This window comes from Peromyscus californicus, unplaced genomic scaffold, assembly GCF_007827085.1.
Source record: "Peromyscus californicus insignis strain IS unplaced genomic scaffold, ASM782708v3 Scaffold_9__1_contigs__length_137607984, whole genome shotgun sequence".
Taxonomy (NCBI): domain Eukaryota; kingdom Metazoa; phylum Chordata; class Mammalia; order Rodentia; family Cricetidae; genus Peromyscus; species Peromyscus californicus.
The window spans coordinates 72521147-72547869 of record NW_026294617.1 but is presented as its reverse complement, the minus strand read 5'-3'; the positions used below and the strand labels follow the sequence as shown (position 1 = coordinate 72547869).

The following is a 26723-nucleotide window of genomic DNA, read 5'->3' as shown; positions in this document are numbered from 1 at the left end:
TCTTGGCCCCATGGGCCTGGTCTCCTTTTACTTCTTGGAGAGGATGAAAGGACATGATACACTGTCTCTTGAAGGTGGCATCCTGCTGTCAGCATCCGAAAGGTGTGTTACAACCCTCGGACTATGATGTATGGATGTTGTGGTATTTAGAAAAGTTACAAGCCACCAGGCCCCAGGATCTCTAACCCTAGCTTTGACCCTGTTTGGGGCAGTGACCTTGTGGGGTCCCTGAACTTGGCCATTCTGTGGCCTAATTTGGAACAGCACTACCCAGAGTTACAGGTCCTGAGACTGCACAGAGGGACGGCAGTCACAGCCGAGGTACTTGGGCAGCTCGCAGCCTTCACAGAAGTGAACAGCTTCCTGGAAATGCTGACTGCAACTCTTCAAGTAGTTTAAACTACTTTAGTAGTTTCTGGCAATCTCTGGGTATCACTGGGTTAGTACAGTGATTTCCCCCCCCCCCCCCCTTTCTTCCAGGAAGCTAATTGGCTGCAGGGTCAAACAAGACATATCTGAATGTGCACACTCTTCTGGGCCAAGGAAACGGGAAACAGCAGCCTCCTGTTGCTTGGCCCCTCTGGTTCCCCTTTCTCTTTCAGTTGAGAATGTAACTCTCTTCCCCTGCTTCCTCGGCTGACTCACAACACGGGCATCAAAATGCACTGGAAATGTTCCACGCCAGATCTGGGTTTGCCTCCTGACTCCTGGGTTTCTCTTGCCCTGGCAGTCTTGCTTGGCACAGGTATAGCCAGACTGCTTGTCTCAGAATATTAACAGGGTGGAAGCAGGGTGGGGTTGGCAAGGGTGCCAAGAAGACTGGCCTGGCTGGAGGATGCAGGAATGAATGTGCTACCCTGCAGGAAAAGGGAGGCTCTCCTGCAGGGCCTGCTGGGCGACATGGGAGGGGCAGAGATGTGGGGTGCAGATAGGAGGTGGGCAGGAGACATTCTGGAGACCAAAAGCAAGACTCTAAGAGATTCTTTAGACAAAAAAAAAAAGGTGGGGGGGGCATCTTTGGCGTCTGCTTTGTATGCCACTGTGTGCCGCTGCTGAAAGGGGCAAGGCCAAGGAGGATGCAGGAGAGTGCTGGGCAACCACTCCTCATCTTGACAGTTTCCACCTAGAGATGTCAGTGGGTCTGAGGAGATGGCAAGCTCCTGGCTTCGGCCGTTTTTATTGCCCGTGTTCTGTGGTGTTTTAAGCCAACTCCTGTGTGTGTGCTGCCGGAGGGAGGCTTGAGTTCTGCCTCTCTGGGATCTTAGCCATGAGGGCGTTAAGAGCTGTCCAGACATGCAGCCATCATTGCCAGCCTCCTATAAACGTGGGCTACAGATCTGGTGTGGGAAAAGGAGCTCACAAGAGCGCTTGCTTCCTGCCCTCACAGCTAGCTGCCCATGTTCCGGGTCTGCAGTTTTCCTTGCGCCGAGCAGGAAAGTTGTTCCAGCCAGGTGGAGCAGGTTAACCTCAGCAACTTTGGTGATGGTGCAGGAGGACTGAAAAGGGCAGCCTAGTCAACTTGGTAAGACCCTGTCTCAAAATAAAAGCTTACCAAAATAAAGAAAAAAGAAAACCCAGAGCTTAGTGGTATGCACCCTTAACGCCAGCACTTGGAAGGCAGAGGCAGGTTGATTTCTGTGGTTTAAGGCCAGACAGGTTGCTCAGGTTCAAAGGTGATTTGTTCATGTTCTGGGCATGTCTGTATGTCTCTTTGGATCTCATTGTGTAGCCCAGGCTAGCCTCAAAGTCACCATCCTCCTGCTTTACACACCCGCCCTCCACGTGCTGGGATTTCAGATGCGCACCACCACGTCTGGCTTTGTCCCCGTTTTAAACCGTTCTCTGTTCCACCATGAAAGGTTTCCACACTGGGAGGATGCTCTGCTTGACAGGGTAGCTTACTTTCACAGAGGAGGCTAATGCCCTCTGGAATGGAAAAGCAGCGTTCCCTCTCTAGCCAGCTCCTGGTTCTGAGCAGCTGTTTTTGTGTGGGGCCTGTGTAATCCCCTGAGTTCTCTCGTTCCTCAGAGCCAAGCTGCTGAGCTAGGGCCTCAGTCTATCCAGGCTATGACTCAACAACAGATGTTAGCCTAGGGCCCTTGGCCTCTTTTCCACGCTTTGATTTAGAGCTCTGGCTTCGCAAGGAGCAATTGTCTCCTCTATTCTGTCCCAATTATAAGCACATGGCCTTGACACTCAAAAGTTGGAGACCCAGATATCCCTCCCTTTCCCAAGGAAGATGCTTCTCCAGGCTGAGGATGAAAGAGGCGGTTCTTAAAGGTAAGTACTTTGTGGCTCACGGAGGCCAACTTTGGACTTTAAAATGTGTGTGGCCTTTATGCTAGAATCTCTTTCCCTGGAGCCCTGTGGAAGAAGAGATTGAGGGTAGATGGTGGCAGGATAATTAATTTCCTGACAGGGTGTTGGTCACCAAGTCTTAAACCGCAGGACCTCAAAGCTCTGAAGGAAGGGAAATCATTAGCCCTTATGAGTTGAGCTGTCACAGGGCCAGCCCTTCCCTCCCTGTCACGGGAGTTCTGGGCCCAGCCGAACTCTTCTGTCTGTATGGTAACTTTCAGTGTGGTTTTGTGTTTTAACTGACATGCTATGTAAAATACATTACTGGGGGGAAAGTTTTGCAAAACATTGGTCAGTTGAAAAAAAAAATTGACTTCTCTCCTTGACTGTATAATCCCCGGGTCAGGAGGTCTGTAATTGGCTTTCATCTACTCTGTCCTCCTTTACAATCCCTCCCTCCCTCTCTCCCTCCCTTCCTGGATAGGGTCTCGGTATGTAACCCAGGCTGGTCTTGAACCCTGATTCTCCTGTGCTGGTCTCTCATGTGCCGAGACAACAGGTGTGAGCTATCACATCAACCTTCAGTTTCTCTGCTTAGAGTCATAACCCATCAGACTAGACATTTTCAATCATCTTTGACTCCTCTTTCCATTTCATAATCTAATTATATCTGGTTTGTCAACATGCCAAAGTTCCCTCTCTTGAAGAATCTCACATGTGGCCTGTCCCATGGTCACAGCCCACCCTTAGCCTGTTGCCTTAAGCCTGGATTACTAATGAAGCCATGCCTTGCTGCCCTGCACCTCAAGTTACCACCGAAGATTTATTTGAATCTTGTCTAAAAATACCAAGTACTTGCCTACGGCAGCGCACTCACAACTGTCTGTAATTCCAGCTTCAGCGGATCCAATGCCTCTGGCCTGTGTGCACAGACCCACACACATAATTACAAACAATAAAAATAAGTCTTTTAAGAAAAGAAAATACGGAGATTGTTACTGCTAGGATATGGGGGGAAAAGAGGCAAAGGAAGAATTTTAAAAATAAATAAAAACCCACCGCTATTATCTGTGCAGCATTGAGTCAAATGCTATAGGACAGGGCTGTGTTGGGTGGGTAGGCTCCAGATAAGTGGCTGGGGCTGACCTGTGAACAGTGAGTAATAGTGAAGCATAAGGAAAGCCAAGAGATAAGAAAGGATTCGACCCTAGAACTGAGCCTGGGAGGAGCTGAACCTGGAGGAGCTGAGCCTGGGAGGAAGCTCGGGAGGAAAGCCCGCAGTGGAAATCAGCTGGCATCCCTGGGGGACAGGGAGCCCAGCTGAAGGTCTTTGGGGGAAGTGGTGGGAGTGACCATAAGCCTTCTTTAGGACTCTTGATCTTTATTTTTATTTTTATTGTTTTTTTTGAGACAGGGTCTCACTACACAGACCTGGCTGGCCTTGAATTCAGAGATCTAGCTGCTTCTGTCTCCAAAGTGCTGTGGCTTACAGCATACTTTTAATCAACTACAAGCAAGTTTTTGTTTTCGTTTTGTTTTGTGTTTTTGGCAATAGTCTTACTGCATACTCTGGCTGTCCTGGAATTCACTGTGTAAACCAGGCTGACCTCGAACTAGTGCTGGGATTAAAATCATGTGCTATCATGCACAGCTACAAAAAAGTATTTGATGGATTGATAGGTCAAAGGGGAGGGCATGTCAGGTGAAAGGGACAGTACCAGCAGATGTGTCGATGGGACTCTGCAGGAGGCGTGGGGATACAGCCTGGCCGAGAGAGGGAAACTGAGATGATGAAGACTGAGAGTAGCAAGGCACCAAGACACGCCCACTTCAGCAGCAGGGGTAACATCCCGGAGTGCTTATTTCAGCCTGGCTAGGAACGGTCTTTTTCCTTTGGCAAAACTGTTGCAAGTGTCCATAAGATTTTTGTCCCTGACTTTTACCATTCCCGGATGCAGCGTAGTTTTCAGAACAGGCATTTGTACTGGATACAAAATACTCAAGCGCAGTTCATCCTCACTTACCCATTTCCCTATTGTCGAACATATTAATTTTTTTGTATGTTTCCCCCTTTTTTTTTTTTTTTTAGACATGGTTTCCTCTGTGTATCCCTGGCTGTCTTGGAACTTGCCCTGCAGACCAGGCAGGCTGGCCTTGAACTCACCTGTCACAGCCTCCCGAGTGCTGGGATTAAAGGTGTGCACAACCATCGCCCAGCAAACATACCACATTTTAACTAACTAACTAACTAACTAACTAACTAACTAACTAACTAACTAACTAATTAATTTATCTATTTACTTATGATATTGTGATAAACACACAACAAACCTGTTGTGCTGAGAGAAATGGAAGGAAACTGAGTCTTTGATGAACCCTTCAGTATCTCTGTCTGAGCTAGTAAGACAGCTTTTATTTCCCAGGCCAATTGTAGTGACATTTTCTCTGAATTGCCTCCTACCTTATCCCACCTAACACAGATCCCCAGGGGCAGGCACACACTTGTTTTACAGCTTGGGCCCTTCCTAGATCTTCAAGGCATGGTGCCCCACAGAGATGGGAGGAGCTTAATAAATACGTGCAGAGAAAGACTGTGACCTCCCTTAGTGGGTCCTTAGTATTTCTATTAACTTGTTTATGTTTATTGACTAAATGTTGCCGCTGCCTTTTTTTTTTTTTAATTGGTGCATTGGTGTTTTGCCTGCATGTATGTCTGTGTGAGGGTGTCAGATCCCTTGGAACTGGAGTTACAGACAGTTGTGAGCTGGCTGTCCTGTGGGTGCTGGGAATTGAACTCCGGTCCTCTTGAAAAACAGTCAGTGCTCTTAACCACTGAGCCATCTCTCCAACCCCTGCAACTGTCTTTTTAACTTCATTACTTAAAAATAATTTAAAAACTCAATTTTTATATTTTGGGGCTAAAATGTTTTCCTTTGTGATCTTGATAAAACAATTTTTTATTTTAGTTTATGTGCATAGTTGTTTTGCCTGCATGTGTGTCTGTGCACCATGTATGTGCCTGGTGTCCATAGAGACCAGAAGAGGGTGTTAAATCCCCTGGAGCTGGAGTTACAGACAGTTGTGAGCTGCCATGTGGGTGCTGGAATTGAACTCCTCCATAAGAGCAGCCACTGCCCTTAACCACTGAGCCATCTCTCCAGCTCCCCTTTGTGATCTTTAATATGAACATTCTAAATATATATCACCTTTATATATGTAATTGTATTTCCTTCTAATTTTTCTGCAGTTAATTTAAGTATTTAATTATCTAGAGTTTATTTAGGTATGTGGTTAAGGCTAAGTCCTGTGTGTGTACATACTACACATAGAACTCTAAAATAGTAATTCTGTGTACATAAGAATAGTATACATTCACGGTGCTTAATGCAGTATTTCAACACTCGCCTACAAGGTGTACTAATCAAGGTAATTGGCATATCTTTTTTCCCAAAATTTTAAGCCACTGTTCAAATGCCTTTCCTCCCATTGAGCTGCAGTATGTATATGAAATTGGGTCTGTTCTGTCTAGCTAGAGTGCTCAATCGATGTGCAGGCTGCATAATGTCTGTTTGTCAGGCCTGACTCTCCGCCACTTAAGCTCTTGTCGAAGGGTTTGCTTTGCTTTACGTTGCCTTCGGTGTGGTGGGAAAGCCAGGGTTTCAGACCTTTGAGGCAAAGGCCCTGCAAGATGAGGTGTGTCCCACCGTCTTTAAGCTTTTTAAATAATTATATCCTAATTAACTCTAAAAATATTATATTGAATTAAAATATAATTCACTGTAATTACACAAACCAAAAAAAATCATAAATTTAAAAAGTTCAACAGCGTTATAATTTAACTTTTTCCATTCAAGGAAACTTTTTTTTGTTTTTGTTTTAAAATTTGTGTGTGTGTAGTTTGAGAAAGCAATTTAAATTATCATTGTATGTAAGAATACAAGTATAAATTACAAGTCCCATAATGAGCCAAATTTTCCTTTATACAAAGTATTAAAATATAATTTTGAAATGAAATTATATGTGCACAGTTGTAAGTATGCTAAGTCAGCAGCTGTACAGCAGTGAGAAACAGCGGGGCAAACATAAGCGTAAACGAACATTCCCGAGTTCCCTTGTCTCACTGCACGTCAAAACCCATCAATCTTAGCTCAGATTCACTCCTTACCCATTGATTCTTAGGCATTTAAAAAGAATCGTTTGTTGTGGAGACAGAGTCTCATTGTGTAGCCCTGACTAATCTGGAACTCCCTATGTAGATCAGGACTCTCTCAGACTTACACATTCCCACCCCTGTCTCCTGAATGCTGGAATTAAAGGTGTGTGGCACCATGCCAGATTCTGGTTTTTCTTTTTCTTTCTGCTTCCTCCTCTTTCTCCTTTTCTTCTTCTTCTCCTTCTCCTTCTCTTCTTCTTTTTTCGGTTTTGTTTTTTTTGAAACAGAGTTTCTCTGTGTAGCCCTAGCTGTCCTGAAACTCATTCTGTAGACCAGGCTGGCCTCAAACTCCCAGAGATCCACCGGCCTCTGTCTCCCGGGTGCTGGGATTAAAGGGTGGGCCACTATGCCTGGCCTGAGTTTTCTTCTTTGAGGTCCTCCCAGAATCCTCAAACCTGTGCTGTGTCCCTCTGGAACCCACCCAGTTCATGCAAACCATCTGGACCATCCTGTTGTAGAACATAGTAACACTGTTTTGCGTTATAATCCAGACCTTGCTTGCTTCTTTCCCTAATTAGACTGCAAGTGATTAAACACTAAGGCTGTCATTAGTCCACACAGTGCCTAGCCACACAATGACTTAGAAGAAACCAGGATTTTTCTGTGCCGAAGGCACCACTTGTTTTTGTTTTTTTCAGATTTATTGAATTTTTTGATTTGTATGAGTGTTTGGCCTGCATGTCTGTATACGCACCGGGTGCATACCTGGTGACTGAGGTCAGAAGAGGGCATCAGATCCCCTGGGACTGGAGTTACAGGTGAAGAGGGCATCAGATCCCCTGGGACTGGAGTTACAGGTGAAGAGGGCATCAGATCCCCTGGGACTGGAGTTACAGGTGAAGAGGGCATCAGATCCCCTGGGACTGGAGTTACAGGTGATTGTCAACTGCCATGTGGGTGCTGGGAACCAAACCTGGGTCCTCTGCAAGAGTACCTGCACCAGCCCTGTCTTCCTCCCTTTCCTCCAGCTCCCTCTTCCGCTTTGGTTCTAAGAGGGTCTCTCTGGATAGCCAGAAAGACCTCACGTGCCCCAGCTTCCCGAGTACTAGGATTGTGAGTATACATCACACCACACACCTTTTCTTTCTTTTTTTTTTTTTTAAAGACAGGGTCTCGTATAGTTCTGACTGGCCAGTTCTTGAACTGACTATGTAGAGTATAGCTTTGACCATAACGTCTAATCCACCCACTTCCATCTCTGAACTGCTGGGATCCGTGTGTCACCATGCCCAGCTTCAGTTTGCTTTTTAAATAATTCTTTCCAGCTGGGCATGGTGATACATCCCTGAAATTCCAGCATTTAGGAGGGTGAGGCAGGAGAACAGCCTGGGCCCAATAGGGAGACCCTGTTTTAAAAAAAATACTTTGTTGGGGGCTGGAGAGATGGCTCAGCAATTAAGAGCATTAGCTGCTCTTCCAGAGGACCCAGGTTCAATTCCTAGCACCCACATGGCAGCTCACACCGGCCTTTAACTCTAGTTCCAGGGCTTCTGACACCCTCACACAGACATACATGCAGGCAAAACACCAATGCACATAAAATAAAAATAGATTTTTTTTTTTAAAAAAAAGAGTGTTCTTGGGCTGGAGAGATGGCTCAGTGGTTAAGAGCACTGGTTGTTCTTCAAGAGAACCTGAGTTTGATTCCCAGCACCCACATGGTGGCTCACAACTGCCTTCAGCTCCAGTCCCAGGGGATCTGACACCTTCTTCTGGCCTCTGAGGGTACCAGGCATGCAAATAGTGCACATACACATAGAAAAAACGATAAAGAATTTTGTCTACTCTCTTAGTTGATCCCAGGGGATGAGAAACAGGTAGCTTGTGTGTCCCAATATGCTTATGGAAGAGTCAAGCAAGCACCAGCAATAAAGAATCTCATTTGACGGGAGCCATAAGCCTAAGTGACCCTTGACATACAGGCCGCCATATTTGGGCTTCTCTCCTCTTTTCTTAGATCTAGGCCTTGCTTAAGTCTCCATAGCACCAGAACCTCTTCTCACAGATACCAGAACCTCTTCTCAGATATCAGGTGAATGAGCTGCAGTTAAGCAATTAGGCAGTTAGACAAGGGTAGATAGATAACCTTCAGAGCAACATTTCCTGCTGGCCGAACAGCCCATAATTAAGTCCCTTCCTGCTTGCAACCCCCATTACTAAGTTCCTTCCTGCTTGCAACCCCCATAATTAAGTCCCTTCCTGTTTGCAACCCCCATAGTTAAGTCCCTTCCTGCTCGCAACCCCCTTTGCCTACCTATATATGCCTTGAGAGAAAAATAAAATTTTGGAGCTTGATTAGACGTCCTGTCTTGCTCTCATTCTTTGTGTCTCTTGTCCCTCTCATTCACCGGCCCTCCCTTTAGGACCCCATTGAAGACCCCGCTGGCCGGGGCACTCATTTGTCATTCACTGTCCTTGCATTTGGTCATCTAGCAGCAGTGATTTAGATATTTTAAAAAAATCGTATGTGTACAAGTGCTTTTGCCTACATGTATGCTTATATACACGTGTGCAGTACCCACAGGGACCAAAAGAGGGCATCAGATCATCTGGAACTGGAGTTACAGGTGATTGTGAGCTCCATGTGGGTTCTAGGAACTGTATGCTGGTCCTCTGCAAGAACAAGTGCTGTGAAGCACAGAGGCATCTCTCCAGCCCCCTTATATGTCTCTGTTCAGACCATTACTTCAGCTATGAGGGAGTAAAGCACAGCATTACACGTGGAGCTATGGGGCCAGACTGCCCGTGACCTAGCTCCATCCATTCTGTCTATCTGTGCATCCTTTGACTTGCTCTCTTGTGTCTCGATTTCTTCCTCTGTCAAATGGGAACTAGATGGTGCCTAGTTCACTCTAAGCACTCAGTAAATATTCCTAGTAAGTAGACATTATCATCTTGGTTTTACAAATGGGGAAATTAAAGCTTAGAGAGTTCAAGTAACTTTTCCAAATAGCAGAGCTAGAAAAGAAGATATAACACAATAAGTAAGAGCCAAAGCCCATGATGATTCTCTGAGCTCTATGCTACACAGTGAGCATGTCTGGCACACTGTGGACACTGAATATGTGATTTATTGTGAGTAAATATTTCTGAGCATTTAATATATAGGGCTTAACTGTAGGATTACAAGGGAAATTCAGCGAACCTGTCCTTAATTAATTAATTATTAATTAATGCTATTAATCTAAGTAGTACCACAAGACATCTGTATGCCAGCAGGTAAGTAGTCCCACACCATTTCTAAAAGAAAGCTCAGAAAGCATCCAATCTAGATTTAAGGGCACAAAGGTGGGTGCAGGTAAGGGTGGGTGTGGGTCCAGGTGGGCATGGGCAAGTGAGGGCTACTTTAGGCTTCCCAAGAGAGCCTCTTCCTGTCTAACCTGTGCCTTCATTGCCTTCCTGTTCTGCCTTCTCATTGGCTCTTAGCCCAGCCACCTCACTTCCTCATCACTGCCTGTCTGTACAGACCTCCAGGTCTCTATGGTTGGCACTGGGATTAAAGGCGTGTGTCACCACGCTTGGCTGTGTCCTTGAACACACAGAGACTCTGCCTGCCATGTGATCGGATTAAGGCATGTGCTACCACTGCCTGACTTCTGTTTATGGCTAGCTATGACCTCTGATCTCCAGGCAAACTTTATTTATTAACATACAAATAAAATATCACCACATTCCCCCCTTTTTTCTAATAAAAATAAAAAAGAATAAAAAAGTTATAACTAATATAAGAAAAACTATATCCAAAAGTACAATAACTATATACCACATATACAAGCAATAAATATATCAACAATGTCTAGTCCATTTGCATTTGACAAACTCAGAGAAAATATTCCATTATCTATCCTATTTTGTTAAGTCCAAAATGTACCTGAATCACTTTCTATCCTAACATGTATTACTAACAGAAAACTATCTTATAATGTCTTTTAAATTTATACACTTTACACCTCTTTGGTGAGTTTCTTTTCTGAAATCTTAACAAGGAAAACTATAACTATAACTATCTAATCTTCACTGACCCTGTGCTGGTATATCTTAGAGTACTGTCCCTTGTAGAAGATTGGGGTGTGGAGAGTGAGAGATGGGGAGATGTTCTGCTTTCCCCAAGCTCCTCCTGAGCCTTTTGGATCACCTGACTCACCTGAGTTCACAGTTGTGTGTGTGTGAGGGTGCTGGGAACTGAACCCAGCACCTCACACATTCTGGGCGGAGCTTTACTACTGAGCTGTATCCCCAGTGACCCCACATTAAATTTTTTTTTCTTTGAGGTCTTATTTACATTTTATGTGTGTCAGTGGTTTGTTGCTTGCGTGCATGTCTGTGCACCACATATGTGCAGTGTCCTCAGAGGCCAGAAGAGGGTGACAGATCCCCTGGGATTGGAGTTAAGGATGGTTGTCAGTCACCATGTGGATTCTGGGAATTGAACCTGGGTGCGCTGGAAGGCAGCCAGTTCTCTTAACAGCTGAGCCATCTCTCCAGCCCCTTGTGTTTTTTCTTTTTATTTTATTTATTTATTTATTTTTAAGATTTATTATATATGCAGTATTCTGCCTGCATATATGCCTGCAGGCCAGAAGAGGGCGCCAGATCTCATTACAGATGGTTGTGAGCTCTCATGTGGTTGCTGGGAATTGGACTCAGGACCTCCGGAAGAACAGCCAGTGCTCTTAACCACTGAGCCATCTCTCCAGCCCCGTGTTTTTTCTTTTTAAAGGTGTGTGTGTGTGTGTGTGTGTGTGTGTGTGTGTGTGTGTGTGTGTGTGTGTGTGTGTGTGTCCGTCCATGTATGTAAGAATGCAGAATGCAGGTGCCTGCAGAGGCCAGCAGGGGGCATTGGATGTTCTTGGAGCTGGAGTTACAGGTGAGCCCCTAACATGAGAGGTGAGAGCCCAGCTCCAGTCCTCTACCAAGGCAGGAAGCACCGCCCTTACCTATTGAACCATCTCTCCAGCCCTGAAGCCCCGAGTTCTTAAGTGCCATTGTGCCTTTCCACATTTGAAGAGGTGACTGTTTCTCCTTCCCCGTCCTCTGTTGAGCGTGGGCTCTTTGCCTGGCTCCTTCTCTAACCTCAGTGTGTCCTTACTCAAAAGTCTTAACCTCTCTGAGCTTCAGATTCTCTACTATTAAAAAAAAAATGGTGGTGGGGGGAGAGGGTTAGACTGAAGTCCCTTTCAACTCATTGAAGAGTTTGGTGAGCCAAGTGGAGGCACTCTGCACCTCCAGGTTGAAACCAGTAGAGGGCAGCATGTCCTCGAGCACCTGGGCAGGTGGCCACTACGAGCCCCATGGGACAAAGCAGAGGCCTCAGGAGTTCTCATGATGTAAATACCAAATTAATTTATTTTTATTTTTTTATTTTTTAGCAAAGGGCAACAGCTGAATTAGGGTGAAATGAGGGATTTTTACAAATTAGGTCCAGCACCAGAAGAAGAAAGGCCAGGCCTAAAAAGAAGTTGGATTATAGGGAAGTAAGTTTTATTTAAAAACTGCATGCGTCTCCCTGTGCTGGTTTTGCTTGGTTACGTGTGTCATCAGAGGCAGACCTCTGGGAACATTCTAGAGGCTGCAAACATTTTGATACAATGAAAGCTGATTTTAAGATCTCATTTATAGCTGGACAAGATGGGACATGCCTGTAATCTAGTGCTTGGGAGGCAGTAGAGGTGGAGGCAGGGGGATTCAGAATTCAAGGACATCCCCAACTACATAGCACATTGGAAGACAGCTGGGTTATACGATACCCTGTCTCAAAACAGCAACAAAAAAGATCTCATATATGCTGCGTAGTGGTGGTGTATGTCTGTAATCCCAGCACTCGGGAAGCAGGGGTAGGTGGATCTCTGTGACTTCGAGGCCAGCCTGGTGTACAGAGTGGGTTCCAGGACAGCCAGGGCTACATAGAGAAAGAAAAGAAAAGAAAAAAAAATCTCATTAATAAGGCTTGGTGTTGAACTTCCTCTTGTTAGAGTTCCTGGATAAATGTCAATTCATTTGCTCATGTTAAATAAGTTCATGAAAGAATCAGTTCTGGAGGTTTCCAGAAAACTCTGTCAAGCTCCCCCCCCCCCCCCCGCCCCCTTTTTTTTTCCTAGAGAGGATGCTGTAGCTGGGATTCTCTTGCGCTCACTGGATGACAATCACAGCCTGAGCACGCGTAGGGGAAAGCTCAGCGTGGGTGGTCAGGAGGGCTGGGTGCTGGTGTGGCTTACCCTGTGAGGACGTGGTAAGGCATTTCACTAATCTGAACCCCAGGTCCTGCTTCTCTCAAATAGCAGGTTGTCTGAGTTCCAGTCATTGACTGTCAACATTTTGTATAATCACAAGCTGCCTGAGAACTCAAGCTGGGTGTGGTGGCACGTACGTAATTGTAATGCCAGCACGTGAGGGAGTGAAGGTCAGAGGATCAAAAGATTAAGGTTGGGGGCTGCAGAGATGGCCCAGTAGTTAAGAGCATCTGCTGCTCTTACAGAGGACCTGAGTTCAGTTCTTAGCGTCCATGTAGGGTGGCTCATAACTGCCTGTAACTCCAGCCATAGGGGATCCAACACCTTCTAGTGGCCTCCATGGGCATTCACACTCATGTGTGCAAACACATGCATACACACACACACACACACACACAAATAAATACATATTTTAGCCTGGTGGTGGCGGTGGCGGCGGCGGCGGCGGCGGCGGCGGCGGCGGCGGCGGCGGCGGCGGCGACAGCGGTGGTGGCGCACGCCTTTAATCCCAGCACCCGGCAGGCAGAAGCAGGCGAATCTCTGTGAGTTGGAGGCCAGCCTGGTCTACAGATCGAATTCTAAGACAGCTAGGACTACACAGAGAAACCCTGTCTCTCAAAAAACCAAAAAACAAACAAAACAAAACCAAAAAATACATTTTTTTTTAAAAAAGGAGTTCCAGGTTGGACTAGTGGGTCAAATCACTTATCCTCTGCCCTCCACATGTGCCTGCCCCTCCCAAATAAAGGAAGAAATAATAAACACCTGTTCAAAAGGCATGGCCACCTGAGTTCAATGCCTGGCACCCACGTAAAAGCAGAAGGAGAGAAGCAACTCTGAAAAGTTCTCCACAGCTACGCTGCCTTGGAATCTTGTAGAGACCCACAGAACAGACTTAAGGATGTGACAGCTGAATAGAAAGATAATGTTGCTCACTCAGCAACAACGGGGCTGAGCTCCCCTCCCCTGGCCATGGAGATGTGACAGCTGCGATTAAGCTTTCCTCCCCCTGGTTTCTGGACTTCTGCTACTGTGCGGCTTGTTTTCTGAGAAACCGTTTACCTTTCCTCACTTTTTTCTGCTGTATGCTTTTGCCTTCTTCTAATCCCCACTCAGAAGCCAGGAGAGATGGTTTGGGCTGGGGGACTGGGGGTGAGGAATCTGTTACCAAGGCTAGTGACCTGAGTTTGATCCTGGGGACCCTTGTGATGGAGAGAACTGACTCCTGAAAGTTGTACTTCTAACCCCCACACTCGCACTGTAAGCCAAAACAAACAAACAAAACCCTGGGCCAGCAAGGGAGCCGGCAGGGAAGCCAAGGCAGGCAACTAGAATTCAATTCCTGGGGCCCATATGGGGGAGAGAAGCGATTCCCAAATGCTGCCCTCTGACCTCCGCAGATGCACACGGCAGGAACACCCCTCCCAAATAAAAAAACCAACAATCCTGAGCAGTAATAGTGCCTGCCTGTAATCCCAGTACTTGAGAAGGGAAGGCAGTAGGATTGGGATTTCATGGTCAGCCTTGGTTACAAACTAAGTTGGAGGCTATCTTAGGCTACATGAAACCCCCGTCTCGAAAAACAAAACAAGGGCTGTGGACGCAGTTCAACTGATAGAGTACTTGCCTAGCATGCACAAAGCCCTGGGTTCAACCCCTGGCACCACATAAAACCAAGCTACGTGACAAGTTTGAGGCTAGCCTGGTAAATGTGAGACCCTGTTTCAAAACCAAAGAACCCCGACAGCTGATGCCTGTTGGTGAATCCCCACCTCACCCCCAGGATGCCGGACAGTGTTTATCATCCTCTGCAGTGCTCCCTCAGCACCTGGTACATAGTCTCCCACTCCACACTACCTGTTTGTTGTCTTGTCTGCCTCTAGCCCAGGCTGAGGAGAAGTCCTAAATGGCAGAGGTGATTTGTCTCCCTGTCCCAGCATTGGTCCAGTACCTAGTGGCTGGTGGGTACCGCACCAGTGTTGGGAGAACCACAGTGAATTGTCTGGGACCGGCAGGATGTTTACAAGGTGGCTGTCCTGGATCACTGAAGAACAGATAATCGCTCCTGGAGGGAGCCCTGGCGCACTTGCCTGGCACCAGGGGCTGAATGGAGAGAACTGAGTGCCGGTATTTAATGTCTGTGCACTGGAGGGAACATATTATTTAGAAATGATGGAGCTGGGTAGGGTGGCTGGCACCTGTAATCTCAGCCAGTTGGGAGACACAGTGGTTATGAATTCCAAGCCACCCTAGGCTACGTAGTGAGACTCTCCCACAAACCAAAACCAAGTGCCAGATTAGTGTGGCACAGTGAGTTCCAGGCCAGCCAGGGCCCCACGGTCTCAGAAACCAAACCAGAACCAAACCAAGCAGAAAACTTGACAGAAGCGGATCAAAACCCATTTTAACTCCAGAAGAGATTTAAATGAACTTTCGGGGGGCTGGAGTGATGGTTCAGTGGTTAAGAGTGCTGGCTGCACTTCCAAAAGACTTGGATTCGATTCCTAGAACCCACATGGCAACTCACAACCCAAAGCCGGGCGGTGGTGGCGCACGCCTTTAATTCCAGCACTTGGGAGGCAGAGGGAGGTGGATCTCTGTGAGTTTGAGGCCAACCTGGTCTGCAAATCGAGTTCCAGGGCAGTCAGGGCTACATAGAGAAACCCTGTCTTGAAAAACCAAAAAAACAAAAACAAAAACACAAAACCCACAAAAAAACCAAAACCAAAAAAATCTTCTCAGAGTAAGCCCCAGGGCTTGGGTTTGAGGGGTTGGGGAAGTCTTAGTCAATGATATTTTCTAGGAAAATTGCCTGGAATTACTGAATTGAAGTAAATAGACGATCTCTAATTCCAGGTTTATAGACTGAGCCAGATAGGCATTTTGCTGATCTCTGGATATGGGACACAGGCTGGTTTTCAGTAGTGTTGTCTGGAGCGTCCTCAAGCTCCCTGACATGGGTGGTGGGAACTGAACCCAGGTCCTCTGGAAGAACAGTATGTGCTCTTAACCACTGAGCCATTCCTGCTGGTCAGATCCCCACCGCCGTTCTCCGTACGGCTCTCACAGCTTTGCCTCATGTCCAAACGTCCGAGGGACTGTAAGCATGAACACATACATGTTGTCAGTAAACAGACTTTTCGAGAGCTGCAAACACCCACTCAGGCTTTGTGCCTGGGCTTCTTTGTGGCTTGGAGACTTCCTCTCTGCCTGCCTGTCCCAAAGGCTCTTGGCATAGATATTCTGAAGTGAGCCAGCTCTGTTGAAAGAGGACAGAAAACAAAGGAATAAATGAGCAGGTGACCTTCAAGGGGAATTGAAGTGGATATGGCAGTTGATTCCAGTCTGCATACAACATTCCCTTACAATGATTTTATTACTATTATTATTTAATTTTAAGGGTGGTTCTTGAATTGCATCAGTCAAAACAACTTTGGAAATGTAACTGGGTATGGTAGCACTCACCTGTAATCCCAGCACCTGGGAGACTGAGGCAGAAGGATGATTCCAGCCAAAGATTGTGAAGCCATTGAGAACCCATCTCAAATAAGATTAATAATAATTCCAGTAATAGTAATAATAACAACAATAATAAAAAAACAACCGTAGGGCTGGAGAAATGGCTCAGTTGTTAAGAGCACATACTGTTCTTCCAGAGGATTTGGATTCAGTTCCTACCACCCATGTCATGCAACTCACAATCACTTGTAACTCTAGCTCCAGGGAAATCTAATACCTTTGGCCTCTGTTGGCACTGTCCTCATGCACATATTCACAGAGAGACCCACACACAAACACATAAGTAAAAGTAAAGTAAGTCTATAATAATGATAATAAACCACATGTCTTAGTTACATTTCTGCTGCTATGACAAAACACCATGACAAAGGCAACTCATAAAAGAAGAGTTTATGTGAGGCTTACAGTTTCAGAGGACTAGAGTCCATGACCATCATGGTGGAGAGCATGGCGGCAGGCAGGCAGGCATGGTACTGGTGCAATAGCTGAGAGAGCTCACATCTTGAGACACAACCTCAAGGCAGAGAGAGCTAACTAGGAATGACATGGCCTTTTGAAATCTCAACTCCCACCCCCAGTGATATGCCTCCTCTAACAAGGCCACACCTCCTAATCCTTCCCAAACAGTTCCACCAACTGGGGACCAAGTATTGAAACATATGAGTTTCTGGGGGCCATTCGAATTCAAACCATCACATCCTAGCACTCAAGAGGCAGGAGGCTGGAGGTTCAACATGAGTTTGAGATCAACTTGGTCGACACAGTCAGTTCCAGGTCAGCCAAGTTTAAACAGAGAAACTCTACCAGTAAATACATTAAAAAAATAAATAAGGCTGGGCATGGTGGCACAAGTTTTTAATCCTAGCACTAGGGAGGCAGACAGGTGGGTCTCTGTGAGTTCAAGGCCAGCCTGGTCTACAGAGGGAGATCCAGGACAGCCAGGGCTACACACAAAAACCCTGTCTCAAATAAACAAAATAAATAAACAAATAAATAAGAAATCAAAAAGCCCATGAAGCCCACCTGAGGGTCTGAGGAAAGGGGACAATGGTACAGGTTGGAAATAAGCAGTGGTTAATGCTGGTAAACGGTTCTCATCCACAGGTAAAGGTGGGTGAAGTTCGGCATAAGCACTGTTAGGAACAACCATGGACTAACACAGCTTTCAAGCTTAACAAAATCATTTCGCTTTGTATCTTGAATATTTTCACTGCTTTCTCTATGTAGCCCCAGGTTGTCCTCAATTTTGCTACAGAGACCAGGCTGGCTCGAACTCACAGAGATCCTCCTGCCTCTGCCTTCTGAGAAAGTCTCTCTTATTGTGGTAAGTTAGATAACACAGAAAATTTAACATTTAACCAATTTGAAGTGTGTGGCTGTGGCACTAATTATTTTCACAGTGTTGTGCAAGCACCCCACCCCCACCCATCCCCACAGTTCTTTCATACCTTTCCCAATCCAAATTTGGTACCTCTTAAAGATTCTCTTCCTGTTCCTCCCTTCCTCAAGTGCTGGTAACTACCATTTCACTTTCTGTCCATGCCACATAGAAAAATAACCACATCATGCTATAACTGTAAAATTGTCTTTTGTAACTGGCTAATTTCATTCAGCATTATCTTCAAGGTTTACCCTGTTGGAGCATGTGCTTCATTTTTTTTTAAAACTAAACTATTTTTTTGTAAGTGCCATGTACATTCTTATTTATTTATTTATTGAAGTATCTACATGAAGTTGAAGCGGCACCCCGTGGCAGCTTATCCAAATCCACCCTTCTTGCTGCAGCCCGCCCTTTGTATTTACAGGGCTTCAGTTGGAGTCAGGTGTTCCCTGGAAGCTATACGTCCTGTGACAGGTCTACTCTAAGCCCCAGGAGGAAGAACTGACTAAAACTAGTCATGGTAGTTGTTTTTGTTGTGTGTGTGTGTGTGTGTGTGTGTGTGTGTGTGTGTGTGTGTGTGTGTGTGTGTTTTGTCAGTCGTTGGTTTAGCATATTAGACGGGAGACAGGAGAGAATGCTGGGAAAGGCTGCTTGGGAGCCTGCTCGCTTTCCTTTCTGTGTGAGTCACACCAGTAGGTATGCAGCACTTGTACGTCTGGCGCCCTTAGATGTCAGAAGAGGGTGTGGGATCCTACTGAACTGGAGTTATAGATGCTTATGAGGCACTATGTGTGTGCTGGGAATCGAACCCGGGACCTCTGCAAGAACAAGAAGTGCTCTTAACCATACACGGCCAATTCATTTGTTTTCCAGAAGCTTACATTCAGCTTGGGAAGGTAAAAACCCAGCTAGACCCTTGCTGCTGTTTCTAAACTGAGTTGTGCTGACCATAAATGCAGTGAAGGGTTATATTGATTTTTCTTTTGAAGTATAATGAATTACTACAGATTCAGCAGCTTAAAACGCCACGGGCCCTCTACTCAGATCTCACTCGGCTACAATCAAGGTGCTACTGGACTGTCCTTTGTGGGGCTTGGATCCTCTTCCACGTGTTCGTGTGCTTGTTGGCAGAGTTTAATGAGGGCATAAGATGGAGGGACTTACTTTTTTGCTGTCCCCAAGAGTCACTCAGGTCCTGAAGTCCCCTGAAGCTTCACATATGTGGCTCTCCCGAGACGGTTCTCAACCTTCCACTAAGCCATCAGGACCAGTCTGACTAAGAAGGAACATTACATTACACCGCAGAACCATGGGGGTGACACAGCTGTCACCTCTGGCACACTTTATTGCCCAGAAGCAAGTCACACTACTCACCTTCAAGGGAGGGAGTTACACAAGAGCATGACTCATTAGGGGTCACCTGGAACTGTATTTGCCTCAGGAATTTAGAAAAGGGAAATGTCAGATGTAGCTGGAGTCTTCAGGGACACTGGAGGGAGACTTCAGCTCCGGCTTGGACGAGGAGACTTCAGAGCAGCAAAAAGCTAAAGCATAAGACCAAAAGGCTGTGTGAGCGGAAGTGCAGAGCTGGGCTTTCCACCTAAGTATCCCTGCTGGAAGGGAGATGGGAACCACTGCCTCTTCAGGGCGCAGGAGGTACGGAGAACTTATTCAACCAAAAAGAAGATGGACAGAGGAATGAGAGTGGCCTGGCTTCGGTTGGAACATTTGGGTTCAAGGTTCAGTCCTTGGTTAATTAGCAGTGTGCCTGTGGTCTGCTGTTATCCGAGCCTAGTTTCTTGGGATGATTTCTGTTTACATGGTTATTGTGAGGGTAAACTGAGCCCTGAGGTGGGATGTGCTCTGCAAACAATGAATGGTCCAAGTCCAATGTTGAAGACAGTGTCATTGACTTCCCAGACCCCACTCTGTCTGAGTACCCTGGGTCCCTGACTCCTCTTAGCTTTTCATTGATCTCTTTCCTCATTGAGTCTTCTACAATGTGGCTAGAAGTTCTGCACTCCGCACCCATCTTAGCTCAATGTGTGGTCTACCTTACTCTGCCATTTGTCACCACCCAGAGCCAAAGGCTCCCAAAACTGTACTGTGGCCCAGTGTCCAAACAATGGTTAGACAACTCCTCTTGGACCTCTTACAGGCCCTTCAAGTCCACCCGGCTCCAAGTACTTTCTCCCCTGCACACCTCCTCCTCCTTCTTGTGCCTCGTCTTGGGGGACTGTGGACCATGGCTTCCTCTCTGTCCCAGGGCTGACATCCTCCCAGGCTCCGAGTCTTTCCTCTCCCATGTCCCCCTCCTTGTATCCCCACTGCTACTGCCCTAGCTCAAATCCCATTAACCCTCCCGCTTCACTGCAGCTGCTTCTTAATTATCTATCTCAATTCATTCTCCACACGCCCTGTAGCATGAACTTCCTCAAGTGCAAGCGTGATAAATGTTTGGATAATCTACCCAAGAAGCATTCAAAGGCCCCCTAAATTCTTAGGAATGAAATTCCAATTCCTGGGCATGAACAACATCCAGTCTCTGGAGCCCCGAAAGATCTGACTCTCCAGTCTTCCTGAGCTGTGGATTCTCACGCTGCACTGATGGTCGTGCAGACCTCAGCGCCCCCCACCATCATGTTCTGTGTTGTGAGCTCTTCTTGTGTATAACAACATCTCCCCTGCGTCCTCACCTCTAGGTTTGGAAGGTTTCTTTCTCCTAGGAGCTTGTGCAGGTCTCTGTCACATCTCTCATTGTGATTTAATTGTTAGTATTATTTTGTCTTTTGCTATTAAGATCTCTGTGAGTTCAAGGCCACACTGGAAACAGAGCCAGGCAGTGGTGGCACACACCTTTAATCCCAGGAAGTGATGTCTGGACAGAGAAAGGTATATAAGGTGTGAGGAAACAGGAACTCACTCTCTTTAGGCTGAGGATTTTGTAGAGGTAAGAACTAGTGTGTGCATGTGCGTGCAGATCTGCTTCTGTGATCCTCAGGCAAGTTTATTAGGGTACACAATGTATCACCACATTCATTCTACTGAAAATTTGGAAGTTAGAGAAGAGTTAATGAAAAGGAATAATGTGAAAAGTCTCTCTCCTACTTCTGTTCCCATCCTGCTGTCTAGTCTCCCTTCCTAGCAGTAATCCATGCTATCAGTTTCTTGTGACTATTTCTAAAGATACAGTTATACGGTTCCTCTTTTATACACAAACGATATTATGTTCTACAGTCTGTGTTCCATCTCATTCTCACGGGACTGTGCACAGTCTCTGTGAGCTCATTTCATGCCATACCATAAAGAGCTTCCTTATTCCTTTTGTTTAAAGTGATTCAGTTTTCCATTGCGGATGTATCACAATTTAATCAATGACTGTTATTAGGCTGTTTCCAAACTACTGTGAATACAAACAATACTGAAATGAATTTCTTTATAAAAGTGTTATTTCCCAGGTGTGTGAGTGGAAATGAACTCTGAGAAATGGAACTGCCGCACGAGGGGCAGGTGCAGTTTCATGTCTGACTACATACTATTGATTTTCTTGGCGTCTGTAGCTTTCTCATTTCTCTCTGCATCTCTCATCACTGTTAATAAAGCCTAGAACAGAATGTACACTCAGTATCTGTGTGCATGCATGTATTTATATATATATATCTGTTTTTATGTATATATACATATATACACGCACATGCACACACATGAATAAGGGTCTCTTATAGCCTAGGCTAGCCTTGAACTTGTTTTATAGCCGAGGATGATGACCTTAAACTGATTTTCCTAAGGCCTCTATGCTCTGAGTGCTGGGAGTGTATCACATCTTGTTTATGTGCTACTAGGAATTTAAGCAGGGGCTTCCTGTGTTCTAGGCAACTGGCTGACATCCTTGGCCTCATTCTGCTGTGGGATGTTCTGTATGTCAAATGTGTTGCTGATTAGTCAATAATTAAAACACTGTTTGGCCATTGGCTAGACAGGAAGTGTAGGCGGGACAAGGAGGAGAATAAAGCTGGGAAGTGGAAGGCTGAGTCAGAGAGACACTGCCAGCCACCACGATGAGAAACAGCATGTGAAGATGCCGGTAAGCCACGAGCCATGTGGCAAGGTATAGATTTATAAAAATGGATTAATTTAAGCTGAAAGAACAGTTAGCAAGAAGCCTGCCATGGCCATACAGTTTGAAACCAATACAAGTCTCTGTGTTTACTTGGTCGGGTCTGACGGCTGTGGGACTGGCAGGTGAGAGAGATTTGCCCTGACTGTGGGCCAGGCAGGAAAACTCTAGCTACATCATTCAGTTTATATTTTTAAAAAGTTTTATTTATGCATATGAGTGCTCTATTTGCATGTATGCCTGCATGACAGAAGAGGGCATCAGACAGAAGTGGGCATCAGATCCCATTATAGATGGTTGTGTGCCACCATGTGATTGCTGGGAATTGAGCTCAGGACCTCTGGAAGAGCAGCAGTGCTCTTAACTACTGAGCTAGCTCTCCAGTTCCCTTTCAGTATATTTTTAATAAATAAATTACAGAGACTGGCTAGCCTCTGCCTCCTGAATGCTGGGATTAAAGGCATGGGATTGACAGAAACTAGTTCTTTCAGCAACACATTCTTTCCACCCACTGTTCAGTTCAAACCAAATGATTCATGTTCAAACCAAATTCCATCATTATGTTGCAGCAAAGCTCACTGCAGCTCTACTATTGCAGCATTTGAAAACTAACCAAGAATCTTCTTCATTAGCCTTGTTGTAAAATAAGGTCACCTTTATTCCTTTTGCTTATAATTCAAAACATTTTTTACCTTCATATGCAGGCTCTAACTGTAGTGACTTTGTGTCTCCAGTGTTTTTCAAAATCTCTAAATTCCTCTATGACTTCCTGTATCACCTGTAATCCTAAGAACTCTGCATAGCCCCTAAGCTCTTTCAGGAGGGTGTTTGCTGCTTTTATAAACTGCAACCTCTCCAAGCATCTTTCTTCATCTACAAAATAGGGAACGTGATAGTGCTGTAAGGAGTTAATGAGCTACAGATGTAAGTGCTTGGCACATGGTAATGCTGAGAAAGAGTTCTTGGTGCTTCTGCTCATCTTCTGCTGTATGCCAAGAATGCAGACTCCTGGCTGGTTACTCCAGCACGGTTATTTCTCAGAGTTGTGGGGTTGTGTTAGCATGTGGCTTTGAAAGATGAAGTAATGAATCCCTTTAGGACAAAGAAGTTTCCTTCCTTCCTTCCTCTCCCTCCCTCCCTCCCTCCCTCCCTCCCTCCCTCCCTCCTTCCCTCCCTTTCTCTCTCTCTCTCTCTCTCTCTCTCTCTCTCTCTCTCTCTCTCTCTTTCTTTCTTTTTCTTTCTTGTTTTGTTTTTCGAGACAGTGTTTCCATGTGTAGCCCTGGCTGGCCTGGAACTCACTTTGTAGATCAGGCTAGCCTCGAACTCAGAGATCCACCTGCCTCTGCCTTCTGTGGCATCAAGTAGGCCACTAGTTGGTGCCTGTGATTCATCGCAGTCTTAAATTACTCATTCATTTGTATATTCATCTTGGGTGATGACCCAGCAACCGAGTGATAGAACCAGATTGCGAATTTGGTTCCCTATTTCATGTATTAGGAAACGGAACCTTAGTATGGCCAAAGTCAGCAATTATGTAACACAATCAAAAGCTCAGTTATTTTTGCACAACTTTTTTTTATGTATTGCAACTTCACATAAACTATATACAGGCATACAAAAAGTGTGTGTGGAGCCAAACGACAGCCTCTATGATTTAGAACTGGATATTAGAGTGGTCAATAATTTCAATTTAGCAATAGTTTTGAAGTTGACTTTATCTCATTTATTTCATTTCTCCCAATAGCGTAGGAGAATTCTTTGAAAACATAGCAATTGATGTTTTTGGCTACCTACCAAAATATAAACTTGATGATGTGCAGAGTTCCTGGTCACAACAAGAAGAGTAAGACCAGAGTAATGAAAACAGCAATCTGAGCAATTACTACTCTAGTCTAGTATTTGATTTTACCCTACTGATAAGGTCACAAGTTAATCTGTTACTGTTTAGTAGATGCTGTAGAACACACAAGATTTTACAAATCAAAGACAAAGGGAACACGATTAGCTTCAGCATGTGTCAGTTCTTACCCACCCAAGCACCATGTAAATAAAGAGCTCAGATGAATGCTGCTCCCCTAAGTGGTCAGGGCCTACGACACTCAACTTGGAAATGTTTCCACTCTATAGAAAGGAATAAAGTAAGCCTGGAGGTGGTGGCTCACGCTTTTAATCCCAGCACTTGGGAGGCAGAGGCAGGAGGATCTCCGAGTTCGAGGCCAGCCTGGTCTACAGAGTGAGTTCCAGGACAGCCAAGGCTACATATGGAAACTCTGTCTCCAAAACCAAAATCAAAACCAAACCAAAACAAAAGATGCTCACCACCTACCTACCTACCAAGGAAACCCCTACCAGAGCCCAAAGCCCAATAAACCACAACTCCCAGAAGGCTTTGTTCCCGGATGCGTCATGCACCCCACCCCCCCTCCCCCGAACTACATCTCCCAGGAAGCCCCACAGCGCCTAACCGTCCGCTTCCCCCGCCCCTGCTCCCCTTTCCCCCTGCAGCGCGGTGGCCATCTAGCTCCAGCGGTCGGCGGAGCGGGCGCGCGCCGGGGTCGCGCGGCTGCCGAAGGGGGGCGGGCGCGCGCAGGAGGAGTAGAGGCGTAGGGGGGCGGGGGACGGCTCGCTTGCTCGCAAGATGGCGGACGAGGACGGGGAAGGGATTCACCCCTCAGCCCCTCACCGGAATGGAGGCGGCGGCGGGGGGTCTGGGCTCCACTGCGCCGGGAACGGCGGCGGGGGAGGCGGCGGCCCGCGGGTCGTGCGCATCGTCAAGTCCGAGTCGGGCTACGGCTTCAACGTGCGGGGCCAAGTGAGCGAGGGCGGGCAACTGCGGAGCATCAACGGGGAGCTGTACGCGCCGCTGCAGCATGTGAGCGCCGTGCTGCCCGGGGGGGCGGCCGACCGCGCCGGGGTGCGCAAGGGGGACCGCATCCTGGAGGTGTGAGTATCGCGGCCGCCACGCCCCGTCCCCTTACCCTTCGCCTGTCCTGGGCCCCCACCCTGTCACTCAGGCCTCACCTCCCCCAGCTCGCGAGCCTGCCGCGACCCTCGCCCCCCGGCGGGCCTTCGCGGCTCGCCTTGGAGTCTTCTGCCTTCCTGGCGTCTCCAGTTTGTGCCCTTGCCCCACCATCCCAGAGCTCTCCCCGCCGTCCCCATGCCTTTGGCTGTCCTCAACCTCTGCCTTTTCCTATGGCATGCTGCTTTCTGCTCCTTACTGACGGAGTCTCCCTTTCGACCCAGCCAGTACTGTGTTCTCCCCAAGTTCTCATCTTTAGCATCATAGTTTCCTGGTCTCTGCCACTCCCCTCAGACCCTGTGGACTGTCCCTTCTGCCCTCTAGACCCGTTAGGACCTGTGGTCAGCTCCTTTTTCTCTGGAGGCATCTTCTCTTCCCCTCCCCTAGCCTCCCCCCCCTTCTTTCCTTCGTTACTCCCCCGTTATGGTAAAGCACACCGACATTTTTGTATCCACCGCTTGGCCTTTTCTCCCTGCTTCTTTGTAGTCACACAATCTCGAGTATACCTTATCATCCTCATCGCATGCGTTTTTTGGGGGGAGGGGTTGACACTAGTTTTTCTTCTGATCCTGATATTATTGCAGCCCGATTTTCAGCCTGGTTTCTCCATGGCCACATTCCTCTGAGTGCGCACCTTTTCTGCCTCCCTGTCTTCCCACGTGCACCGCTCCTTACACTTTCGAGTGCCGTTTGTGGTAGTGCTTTCCTAGTTCCGACTTCCCTCTGAACTGCAATCGCCTTGGGTCTTTGCCTTCTCCATTTTCCTCCTGGTCTGTGCTGTTGCAATCCTACCCTTTATCTTATTTGTTCCTCTAGATCGTTTTCCCTTCTCTTCCTAAGGCCCCTTCTGCTCTTTGAACCCACCTTCTCCTGAAGTGTCTTCCTTCATCACCACATTCCTTCAAGCTCCCAGGATGTTGCCTTGTCTTGGCAGTTTGAGTGCACACTTCCACCGCCCTGACTTGTGTTTGTGATTTTGTACTTGTACTAAACCTGTCCAGTGGTTGTTGGTTGACTTGTAGGTGCTGTGTGCACTCATTGTCTCCATTCTCCAACCCCGTACTTCTCTCCTTACTGCATCTATATTGCGTCTCAGTCCCCCCCCCCCCCCCGGCCCCCCCCCCAAACTCAGGGGCTCTCTCCTTCCATGATGGGATTTTCCCACATCAGTCTTTCTTTTTATCATTTCATTTTAATTATAATTTCCACAGCTGCCTGTTTTCATTTTTGTAAAACAGCTTGGCCCACGGTCTGTACTTATCTTGAGAGTCTGTCTGTCCTTGCAGAGAAGGCATTCCCTTTTTCCCCATTTTTGTGCCCATTACTCTTACTCTGGGGAATCATTCATTCTGCTTCCTCATCTTTGCACTCCAAGAAAGAGTAGCTCATTAATACATGTGTTTGGAGATTTTGTGCATTTCCTCTGACCTTTCTGGAAATAGATGCTTACTTTTTATTACTATATTACTATTTTCTAATATTCTCTGGCAGTATATTCTTAGTCTTTGTGGGGAGCATTAAGATGTTGAATACAATAATGACTTTTTGATGCCTTGCTCCTGAGTACCTAAGTATTTATTTTCTAGATATCTCAAAATCTGTGGCTGATGGTTTCTTTTGTTAGAAACTTTTAGAATTATCTTTCTTTCTCTTTGGAAATTTAACTCGATTCAGCGTTTTAATTTTAGATTTAAAATATTATATAAAGTTATAAGTGTATTAAAGTTCTAGGTCATTTGCTCTGTAGAATCCAAAGCAATGAAACTACAGCTAATGTCGTCTCCTGTGAGTGTATAAGCCAGCAGCCATAGTTGCCTTTACTGTAGTCTGCAGCCGAGAGCCCAGCTGCGACCTAGTCATTGTAGAGAACGGATGAGTGGTCCTGTGGATCCCCGTGAGAGGGGTTTGCCTTAGGCCTACATTATAGGCTGGGAGCCTAGGAAGTA

The 26723-nt window shown here is 46.4% G+C and overlaps 1 protein-coding gene and 1 long non-coding RNA gene across 4 annotated transcripts in view; one reads left to right on the top strand and one right to left on the bottom strand.

The window, feature by feature from the left end:
• Window positions 1-6200: 6200 nt before the first annotated feature.
• LOC128105203 (uncharacterized) lies at window positions 6201-25788 on the bottom strand. 3 transcript variants are annotated; one of them, XR_008216286.1, is made up of 5 exons: window positions 24442-24556; window positions 19016-19185; window positions 18806-18917; window positions 15860-16000; window positions 6201-12410 (listed from the first exon to the last, which is right to left on the bottom strand). It is a non-coding gene; the product is annotated as an uncharacterized LOC128105203 (long non-coding RNA). The 3 variants fall into 3 exon arrangements; XR_008216287.1 differs by lacking the exons at window positions 6201-12410; window positions 24442-24556 and adding an exon at window positions 25284-25788 and having other exon boundaries at window positions 12598-16000; XR_008216285.1 differs by lacking the exon at window positions 6201-12410 and having other exon boundaries at window positions 12598-16000.
• The window catches only part of Snx27 (sorting nexin 27), an 89458-nt gene continuing 86974 nt past the window's right edge, over window positions 24240-26723 (top strand). The window contains 1 exon segment of the mRNA XM_052730167.1: window positions 24240-24701. Within this exon segment, the coding sequence (XP_052586127.1) occupies window positions 24397-24701 (305 nt within the window). The 5' untranslated portion in view covers window positions 24240-24396.